General features: G+C 34.2%; 1 protein-coding gene across 1 annotated transcript in view; it reads left to right on the plus strand.

Moving 5' to 3' along the window:
- ASXL3 (ASXL transcriptional regulator 3) overlaps nt 1–11,510 on the plus strand; it is a gene marked incomplete at both ends in the record, with an annotated part of 121,976 nt that overhangs the window by 54,687 nt on the left and 55,779 nt on the right. The window contains 2 exons of the mRNA XM_082294530.1: nt 2,022–2,130; nt 3,488–3,599. Coding sequence (XP_082150656.1) covers nt 2,022–2,130; nt 3,488–3,599 — 221 coding nt within the window. The remainder of the gene's footprint in view (nt 1–2,021; nt 2,131–3,487; nt 3,600–11,510) is intronic.

The raw sequence follows: 11,510 nt of genomic DNA on the forward strand, positions 1-11,510 counted from the left end.
ACACAGTTTGGTTTCTTGTTGACATACCAAGTTTGTATTCTGCTGCAGAGTCAGCAAGTTCTTTCTATCTTGCAGAGAAAGCCTTAATCGGTGATAATGTTTCACTAAAAAGATCCAAGTCTGAGAGAGTTGAAATTGCTTCACGTTATGTATGTTAACATATGGAAGAAATTACACAACCATAACTGCTGTATTAAATGCTTTGTGTCTTTGCTTGTCAAGCATTAATACAGTAAGGAAAATGTGTAAAGAGAAGTATCCTACATATTACAAAAGTGTTTAAGTAATCATTAAACTCAATGAACTCTCTTAATGTTTTCTGTCCTACTGCTAGCAGTATCATTTTATTTCCAAGATATTTTGGTTTGTATTTTTTTTTAAATATTATATCAAAACCAAATGTGGAGCTAGTTTTATTTGCAGGGAAGAAAAAGAAACAGCAAAAACTTGTCAGAATTTTCAGGTTGTGTGACCGTGTTCAGAATACCTATAAAGTAAATACCTATTACATATCTGATGTGTTTATCAACAAGCAGCATTTTTACCTGCAATTTTTTATTTTAGATGTAGTAATACAATACATTAGGTGACCTACAGTAAATAAATTGTAATAGACAGGATTTCCTGGCCTGAGGGCACTTTACAGTTTAATTTTTACCGGAAGAGCAATTACCACACTATTGATCTTACCATTAAAATAATGATACATGTACAGTAAGGATGAATTTTGTTGTAACAGAACCATGGAAATCAACAGAAAGCATAACCATATGAAATACAACAATTTCAATCCATTTTCACATTAAAAAAAAAAAAATTAGACATGTAATTTTTAACCAAGATTGGATGTTGTCTTACAATACTGCAGAATAAAGAAGAGTAGTTTCTGATGAACTTTGAAGCCCTGTTCCTGGTTTATGGTTGAGTATATAATTAATCCTGAAATACTTAGCAACACACTTAATTTAATGCACAGGCATTGTTCCACTTAACCAAGTGGAATATATTTATGTGGCTAAAGATAAGCGTGCGTGCAGACTGGGGACCCCAGGGAAGAAGCACAGTTTCAGATTCAGTCCCTGAGTACATCATGTACATTAGCCAGTAAATGGGGACAAAGATGTGATAGTACATCTGTAGATCTTGTACTTCAATTCTTAAATTAAAATTAAATAAAAAAATTTATGACAGCCTTCTTCACCACCATTTTTAGATCAACTTTTCAGAATAGTATACATCTCACTAGGCTAGAAATATTTGCTTTCTTTTTCTGATGTAAACATGTATATACTTCAAAGATATCTCTGTCCAAATACTGATTTTTTTTTTCTTAATGTGTTGTGTTTCTTTTTAAATAGTCCTTTAACATGCATTCCACAGTGGTATTACAATTACTACCTTGAGTAGGTCAGTCTCTTAATCTCTAAAACAATTCTAATTAGAAAAGATAGTGCATCATAAAAGGCACAAGTGTGCTTATATTTGCGTATAATAATGCATGCTGACCATGTTGAGCCAGAAGAAGGCTTTACTATATATCACTTTTAATTTTAAATGTGTTCTTTCTGGGCTCTTTATTATTCTTTTGTTGCCTTTCATCCTATGGGATGCAGCTGCCCTTGAACTTGGTACTGTTTTGATCATTCATGTGCAGCAGCCACATTGTCTGTAACATTTTAAAAATGAGGCTTCATGGTGTTATTTATGAAGTAATTTCACATAAATATTTGGACTTTGGTTCTTTCAGAATGTGGAGCTGGTTGCTCTATGAAGAAAAGCGTAATTATAATTCACAGACTTTTTGCCTCAAGCCTAGGGGACAGATGCATATGATTAAGTTTGAAACTGGCCTGTTATTGTAATGTAGATGTTGTCAGGGTTGAGAGAATTAAAAAAAAGGGGGGGGGGCACAAAAAAAAAAAAAAAAAAGGCCAGGCAAGCATGAGTTTTTAAAAAAATAGACCGAGGGAATAGTTTTACAAGAGGCACTCAATCTTAGACTGCACAATTTTATTTTTCAGTGGAACCTCTCCATTAGCTTGCCTGAATGCAATGCTTCATACTAACACTCGTGTAGGTGATGGAACATTCTTCAAAATCCCTGGGAAATCAGGACTCTATGCTCTCAAAGTAAGTTTAAATTTTGTATATGGATTGTACATATAGCTATTAATCCATTTTATGAATGTCTCAATAGATATAAAGGTAAACAGATTAGATTCTTTGGAGAGGAAATGACCTGATAGTCCTTCTAACTGCTTTCAGATGTCTTTTAAAAGGATTTATAATGAAAGTAAACATTGAATGCTTTATCCTAGAAAGCATATACATGTTCTTGAATTTGTCACATGGTATAAAAAACATGTAGCTTAGTTAAAATGCTGCTTTTTCCGAGTTGTTCACAGTAAGGCCTTTGTTTTATGAGCAGTGAGCTCAAGAGGATCACTGACTTTCTAATTAAGTAATTGTATTAATGTTTGATTTTTGAATAGTGAAAAATTATTTGCAAGTCTAATATAAATCAGCTTTTAATTTAAAGGTTGCATCATTGCTTTTGAGAAAGAATATAATTACAATGATAGAATTTTGCCTTTATGCTATTTATATTCCTTTTTATTTTTCTGTTTTGGTATGAACATGATGTTTACTGTGGGTGGAAATTTTTTCTTGTTGTACGTAATCAAACTTAGAGGGTTTCACAATAGAAGTGGAAGATTGTGAGGCAGAGATGAGAAAAAAGAAAGTGAGGTTATCTGCTTGGCAGTCTAAATGTAGTCAACTAAAATTTTGGGCCAGGGGGAAGGATCTTTTGTAATTTATCACAGATGTATTTGATGTAAGCATATAAAAACATAAAAATATATAGATTTGTCTGTTCCTGCTAACTAAAAATCCTGTACCTGAAATTGAATTAATAGTTTTCAGAAGCTGTCTTTCCTAATTTACTAGAACAAATGCTGTTGTTTTTCTTTAAATCGGGAGATATTCTTGGCACAATTCCAGGAATTCACAATCACTCCCATGCTTGTGAGCTCCAGGTTGCTTCAGCTATTTGAATTCAGGAAACAGGCAAAGGCAGAAAAGAAACATTAAAGGATTGGTGTTTTGCTGCAGTGTTGTAGACACTCAAGTGGAAAACTAGGATTTTTAACAGCCACACAAGTCTGTTTCTGTCAAAAAAAAAAAGAAAAAAAGAAGAAGAAAACTGGAAGATCTTGCATTTTATGTGACTTTTTTGGTTTTTAAAAGAGCATGTTATGACTTCACAAAACAGCTTTTTTGCTTTTGGTTTGCAAGTTTTTTCATAAAAGTCTTTTTTTATGGCTCTCTCTAAAGTAACTCACAAACATATTCTATTTTATTCTTGGTTTTTTTTGAAGTGTAAGCATGAGAGTACACTGCAGTAATCTATTTTCAGAGATGCAGCCGGATCATGATTGATTTTTTTCTTGTTAATTTTATTTTTATTTTTATTTTTTAACTGTAGAAAGAAGAATCAGCATGCCCTACTGATGGAACATTGGATTTAGGATGTGAATCTGAGTTAGATGGCACTGAAATGGCTGAGACAAACAATAATAATGGAGAAGAAAATGGTGGTAGGTGATTTAATCTCAATATTAGAGGGCATATTTTGGGAAAATAGAAAGTACTGTTTTCTTCAGATTTCCGTGGTGTGCTTTCTAAGCGGTATAAATAATATTTTGTACTCAGTGGAACTATTTTGAGTGGCTCCCTTTCTTTCTTGGACTTATGAAGGAATCAGGAACACTAAGTGCCTTTATTTGACTTAGGGTTTTAAAAGACAAACAATAGTGCTGTTGGGTGTGTTTTCAGTAGGTAATTTTTTAGCTTGCAATTTTTTTGTTTAGGGCCCAGAGCTAAAGAATAATTTGCCTTTGCCAGGCTTCAGACTTGGCAGTTGTCAGATTCAGACGTTTCATTGATTTCAGTGTGGACATGCGGGGTTGGTCCCTCAGTAGAGTTCTGTGCAGAGGACAAAGGTTTGTATTTTTTTCTTTCAGCCAGAGATACTCCTGTGTGCCATCCTGACATAAAGACATGTTGAAGTATCAAATTCTATGCATTTTTTTTTCTCTAAGATAATGTCAAACTGAAACATTGAAATAACTTAAAAATGGCAGGCTTAGAATTTTTTTTTCCATTTTGAGAGTTAATAGTTGGTCATAAAGAGAGCATCAGTCACCTAAAATTACTTGCAAATAACAGAAGTGAGTATTATTCTTATTGCAGCTTCACTCATGTAATGATTATAAAGTGAATGCTTTCTAAAGAAAATCCAGCTGTCCAGGACTTTTGAAATACACCTTTCTTTGATCAGTTCGCTTCTTCTGTCTCATCGTAACCTGTCCCACTGCTGGACTGTAGCCTGCTGTTTTGGCTTGCTTGGTGTATGGTGAGACGGAGTCCTGTTTACAACTAGGGCATCAAAAGACTCAGTTCTTGTTGTTGTTCTGCTACAGGTTTCCTTTTTTAACTGGAGCAACTTACTTAGCTGTTTGGCTGCACCTTTACAGGGCTGATACTGCAATTTTAGTATTGCTCTCCAGCAGCATTGAAAAATCATAAAGTGTTTGGTGATAGGAGTAGCGGAACTATCCAAGACACGTTGTTGTGGGTTTGTCTAGGACTGAAGTTTTGAAGCTCTGTGGAAACAAAAGTCAAGAGTTATTAAATGTCTCTGTTTCTTCATTTTCTTTGTTATATTTTGTCTACAAATTAACAGACTCTGCCTGTGCAGTGGTTTGTTGCTTATGTGGTGTATGCTACATGTGTAAGTGACCTTACATGCTTGTAGTTCTTTGACAATTCCTGTTTGATACTCAGAAAATTTGTTGATGCACAATTCCTCAAATTGCAGGAAGAACAGAGCAGTAAAAAGCAGTGTAAATACAGTTACAAATACAAAGCAAAAGTTGATGTTACTTGTTATAAACAAAAATCATGACCAAAAAATGGGCAATTATTTAGGAGTGTTAGGATGTAAATAGGATGTTACAGAATGTAAATGGGATGTCATAATTCCAGAAGTAGAAAATTGCTGGGTTTTGACTGGGAGCAGGCTATGTACTGTTTTCACTGTTCACAGTAATAAAAATAATTATAGCACTTGTGATGGCATAAAAGAGAAGCTGCAAAAATGTAACATTTTATTTGGAATAGAGCATTAAATTACACCTAGATTGGTTTTAAAGCTGAGAACTTTCCTTCATTTGCCATCTTTACCAAATCTTGAAACAGAACAATATATTTAACATTTTGAAAACAAGGCATTTTAATTTTTTTTTCATGCAATGGATATCAATAGATATATTTAAAAGAAGTAAATGGGAGGGCAGTAGTGAGTCTCTATTGCCAGTGCTGGATGTGATCAATTGAGAATTAAAGGCAGCATATATTTCATGAATAGCATACAGTCAGCTAATACAGAACATAATTTTGTCAAACATGTCTGATAATAGCTTTTCTTGAGACTACAAGTTTTGTTGTTAAAGATGTCATTTATATACGCTTAGAATTCTAATTTCATTTACAGTGTAGAAGGCTTGGCTTAAAAATAGGACCATGCCCAAGAAATACAGCCAGTTTTTAGTGGATTGAAATTGCAAATTATTTAATCTGCAAAGGCATAGGAATCACCATCCACAGTAGGCATTTTGCTCTGGAGAGTGCCTTAACCACTCTTCATTCAATTTTTTTTTTTTAATGTCAATACTTTTTGAAAATTATAAAATCATTCTAGCTTAAATTTATTGGAAATAAATAATTTTGAGACTTCTCTTGATTGCCTTGTAAATATTGCAGTTGAACAGCATGAATTTTTTTTAGACTTTCAAGCAAGGAAAAAAGGTCACGTTTATGCAGTAGAAACATATATTCAATAAATCAGTATATCTGAAAAGCATTTAAGGATCACAACAGAAAATAAATTGAACATGTATGAGATGCTTTTGCTAATTAGTCCAATGCAGTTCTTGAAATATAATTCTGATAGCACTGATTAAAGAATATAGGCACAGATTTTCCTTTGAGTATAGCACTAGTTAAATTATTACCAGCGTATTGCATTCATTATAGCTGTAAGAAAGAATTAAGGTAAACAGGAAAGGATTTAGGAAAGACATGTAAGAAGTCCTGAGTGAACAAATGCCTCCTTTGTTCTGGGAGATTTAATAGGGATGGTCTCATTAGTTTATGAAAGGTGAGGTGGTGACTTGATTGGTTTGTAAATATTTGAGAAAAGTTATTTCTATAGAAAATACTTGGTCTAAGAGACCAATTACACTTTTCACACTAAAGCTGGGTTTTTTTCTTTCCGGGAAACTATTCTGTGACAAGAAGGTAACATTTAATTCAGTGCAAAATACACTTTATGAAATTCTCTGACTTGTGTTTTAGAATATGTGTGACAAATAGGAGGATGGGCATTGCTTGCACATTGAATTCTTAATTGCCCAATTGTTTGCATTTTTATTTGCTCTTTTCCACTGTGATAGAGTCCAGAAGCCCCAGTTCTGACAGAGTGATCAGAAATTGTTTAGCAAGAGTTTAAAAAATGCCTCTTTAAATGTAGCTGGAAGCAAAAGGATGAAACTGCAAGCAACAGCCTCAGCCCATTTGTGGGCTTTTAGACCATAGTCTTTTGGAATAAAAAGTACCAGCTGACACTCAGACAGAGAAGAATCACATCATTCCTCAGCAGGTACATTTTTTGCAGTATAAATGCAGGCTACTGAACAATTTTATTAGCATAATAATATAAAAATTCCTAACCATTATAAACAGATGACTTGGCAAAAGCTGTTACATCACATCAGTATTGCTAAGTGGACAAGTGGAATGGTCACAGCTCAGGATTTTGCAGATGCTGTGGAGAATCTTTCTTTCCCCACCTTCTCCAAAGGCATATGTTAAAGAAACTCTTTACGCTACAGTTGATTTTGTTTGGAATGAGATTTCTAATGGAAGCTCTGTAGCAGTCTCATATCTCTAAAATTCCATTTCCCTCAAATACAGGGGTAGCATGTAAAGATGCTGTGGGTAAAAGAATTAAAATCCCAATTACTGCTGCCTGGGAAAATGATGACTATAATATCCTTTTGCCCATCAATAGGAGGTTCAGTTCTCAAAAAGCATTTGTCCTTAGGGTTTCTGAAGCCAGGGCTAATCCATCAGCCACGGAGCGCAGTTGATTAAAAATTGTCTTCGTGCGAGCCAATGGAATGCACAATGATGTCAGTGTGGAGGAGACTGCAGCTCCTGCTACAGCGTGACTTCCCTCCCCACCTCAGCCCAAACAGGGCTTCTGATGTGTGCCCAAATATGAGCAACCTATGTCTCCTCTTGAGACACTTTTCAGCACTTCCTAGAAGTGTATATTTTTCAACTATGAACATGAAATGGCAGTTAATTCCTTAGGCAGTTTTCCTAGAGGTAGTTGACAAGATGATGGACAGCAGAGGATCAGGTTCATGCTGAATCCTGAAATTTTGCTTTGCAGCTACTGTGTGTTTGCACACCTTGTGCTTTTCGGACTAGGAAACCCTAGAATAACTCTGTAGCAAGGAATGTACATTCTCCACTGTTTGAAGCCTGAGTCCACATTTGGATATTCAGTTCTTTTTCAGGAATGGTATTACTGGCAATTCAGTGAAACCTGTTACTATTAGCATCTTGTCTCTTGGGAATAATATTGGATGATTCTACTGAAAATGTTTGTGACACGTGGCAACATCTGGATGTGAGACAGACTCTTCTAAAAGCAGAAGAGCAGCAATGGAGTAGCAGCTTGAACATAGGAGTTTTGGGTGATGCATCAGCAAGAGATAGATTTTCACTTTGCTTTAGATTTTTTTGTGGTTTTTTGTTTCATCTCCTTGCAACTATAAAATAAAAATCTGGTACCCAGGATTGAGCTTAACTTCTTTTGTTTCACTACTACTTGAAGGGAGTCATAAGAATAAGAGAAGATAGTGTGGAGCTTGAGGATGTTTCTCATCTGCTTTTTTTTTTTCTGTACAGTAGTTAATGAGGTCTAAGAAATTGGTGGCTTAGTGATGACAGGAAGTATATTTTTAGTGGAAAATGTTGACTTGCTTTGGAATAAGGATTCACAGTTTTCTAAGCTTTGTGAAATGTTTGGGTTCAAAAGCATGCTGTGAATATAATGGGATTCAGTGCAAGTTACAAAGCTGATTTGGTATTTGATGTTTTTTTCAAAAAAATACTATTCAATACCATTTATTAATTCACAGTACTAGTACTGGTTTTCAGAAAGAATATTGCAGTCACTGTAGTACCCTTGATGTATACATCTGTTTTTGCTTGCTTTGGCAAACTCATACAATTAACTAACTCCCAAACTGGTTTTCATTTTCAAGAGCTGATGGCAACAGGCGAGTTCTGAATTGTTCAGTTTTGGCAAGTTGGGCTCTGGAGATCAAAGAGTGACGGAGGTGAATTACTCGATACATCTGTGTTGGCAAAGTGTAACCATTTCTGTCAATACAAGTATAGATCTGTGTCACCCAAAGAAAATACTGAATTTTATGGATATTTTTGAGAGAGATTTTGTGTGTATGTTTTCCTGAGGGAGTTCTCTCTGAAGTTTCATATCTCCAGAGCGTGTGCATACATTTTATGCTTGAGGTAGACTCTAGTCTTTAGCATATGGTAACAATATTAATTTGTGTTTTGTAATGTGGTCATTAGTAAACAATCCTCATCTGCTGTGGTTACTTTAACAGAGAGGGAAGTGAGCAGCTGTTGATTTTGCTGGTTTAATTTTAAATCAGTATGATCTGACTGAAATCAAAATTAGTTGTGCTGTTGATTTTGGGAAAATAAGCCCTTTACTGGACAGGAATTTCTCTGTCCATCCAGTTACATACATCTGTTTACAGTTACTCCTAATAACTTTCAGTGGCAAGGAGACAGAATAACTTTTAGTTGTATTTCTCAAAAAATTGTTTCTTTGAAGAAACATGTCTTCTAATATATTTTACATAGGTGTCATTTCTTGAGTGGGGAAGGTAAAAGGTAAAAAATAAAAAACAAAGATAGCCTGTAAAATTTGAAATTCAAAGACAGCATCGCTGATTTTTATAAATTATAGACTTCTGTAATAATTAACAAAACTAATTGTGGAAAGATGGAAGAGAGGAAATTCTTTTAAATGGAGTTTGGCAAAAACATTTTTAACGTACTCTTTTTGCTAAGTAATTCTAATTCTGTCATTCATATTAACAGTCTCTGAACACTCACTAAGGAGGTCTTATCTTCAGAAACCCAGCTGCTCTTCCAGCTCATAACCTAACAGTTTACAGCTTAATAGTTGCTTTTTCTTTATTCCTTCACTCGGTCCTGGCCCTTGAGGAAGCTGATTTAAAGAATGGAGCCTAATTATTCTCCACTAAATGGAAATGCCTCCTGTAGGCTTAAAACCGCTCTTCTTTCCTTTTTCTACTGTAGAAATAATGGTGAATCCTCTTTATTTGCTACCCAAATATTTTCCCTTTATCTGTCACATTCTCTCAGGTTTTTTTTTTTTTCCTCCCCAGCATCCAGTTTATTTTTAGCATTCTTTTCTGATATAGCTTTCCAAGTGAACATGGATCTGATAATATTCATGGATCTTCAGCGCTTAAGGAAAAAGTAGTTGCAGCTTTCCAAAGCTGTGTATATGTACAAAGAACACTTTGAATTTGTTTTTCTTTTCCCGTGATCTTTGGTTTCTGTAGCAGAAATGCCTCCTCTGTACTTAAGGCATTGTTTTTTTCACTAGGATCTTCAATGTTGACTTCACTTATATATCTTTGTGTCATATTTTTCCCTTTCCTTAAGTCTGACCCATTCAGAGAAAAGCAGTTGGACTTTATCCATAGAAATTAAGAAATAAATAATGACAATTTTATGTGGTCACAGGCATTTTAACATAGTCATATTTTAGCCCAGATTGATTTAAACGACTAAGTAGCAGAACATTTTTTAAAGATTAAATTTATTCATTGTCTCATATTTGTATTTAATTTCCTACAGAAAAGACAATTCATATTGTTTTTAAACAATATCTTGATTATCCTCTAAATAAAGTCTGTATGTCAATTTTAGTATTATTTTTTTGCTAATAAAGTGCGTAGACTGTGTAAGTTATTAATCAACTGTATAATTTAACGCAATGTATTTAGATTTTTAATGCCTGTATCTTCTACTTTTGAAAAATAGGCAATGACATGTCTTATTTACTGGAAGGTTAGATTCAGAGCCATGTTTTGTATCAAGCTGGTTTTAAATGGAAATGGAAATGTGATTAAAACATTAAAAAAGTAATGTTTAAAATAGTTTCCTACTATCTTACTATTTTAAGCTACAAGGTATATGAAGAAAGATATAATGTACAAAATAAGTTTTAGGAAGTAAGTATCATTTGTTCTAAATAAATTAGGTTGACTTTCTCTAATCAAAGTCTCATTTTAAATATTTTAAGCAGCAGATTTCAACCTCATGTATCTGTCTTTACTCATGGACTACAGGAAAAAGTTAGGTTTTTTTTCAAAACTCTGAACAAACTAGGTTTGAGTTGTGCTAAAGAACCAGCCTGAAATGAGGTATTCCTTCTGTATCTGTAGGAGAGATTACAGTGATGGAAAGCTATTTATTGTTTCAATGGGTTTCAGTTCCAGTTGTTTCAGCCACTACAACAGTCACTGTTCCTTGGTTTAACTTTGTTGTAAAAGATTCAAAGGAAGAGAAGCAAAATAAACCAATACACTGATAATATTTTTATGCAAAATTGAAGTAATGATAGAAATAAGAAGTATGGCCTCTTATAAATCCTGTCCCAACTCCAGGTTTATTGTTAAAAGAGAAATGAATGAAAGTACAAAATTAATATAGAGCTATGCTTATTTTTATTCCTTCTGTATCATGACTTTGACATTAATGGCTGTAGTGTTGAGCATCATCAGATAGTGTTGTCAAACCTCTTCAGGACGAACTTTATCACCAAAATAAATAGGGGAGACTCTTGGATAATATCCTATATCACCGTAATGAAAATCAGAATTTCCCATTTGAACAAGAATGTAATAGGAGTTGCAGTCATTCTGGGGGACAGGAGGAGGTTTATCATGACAGGTCATGTTCTATCTATCCTCTTTTGGCAGGGAAACTTAAGTTTAACAGTTTCCATTCTTCAGGGATTTTTAAATGTGTTCTGTTCTCTACTCGTTAACTTCAGGGTTTGTGTGCACATACTATTTCTGGATTTTTTTCTTCAATTTTTTGACTCTCAAAGTTTTCCAGAACACAGTTAAAAACAAGTTTCTTTGAAGGAGAAGACAAAATCTGGCAATTTGAAATGTCAGGCTTTTATTTCGGTGTAGATGTTCTTTGCCTCAGGAGCTTAGGTATTGCAGTGATTTGGATTCTATAAACCAGCCATTGTTTGCTGCTCCTTTACATTGTCTTATTTGATAGTAAGCATTGCT

Source organism: Coloeus monedula (assembly GCF_965178545.1).
Source record: "Coloeus monedula genome assembly, chromosome: 1".
Lineage (NCBI taxonomy): Eukaryota > Metazoa > Chordata > Aves > Passeriformes > Corvidae > Coloeus > Coloeus monedula.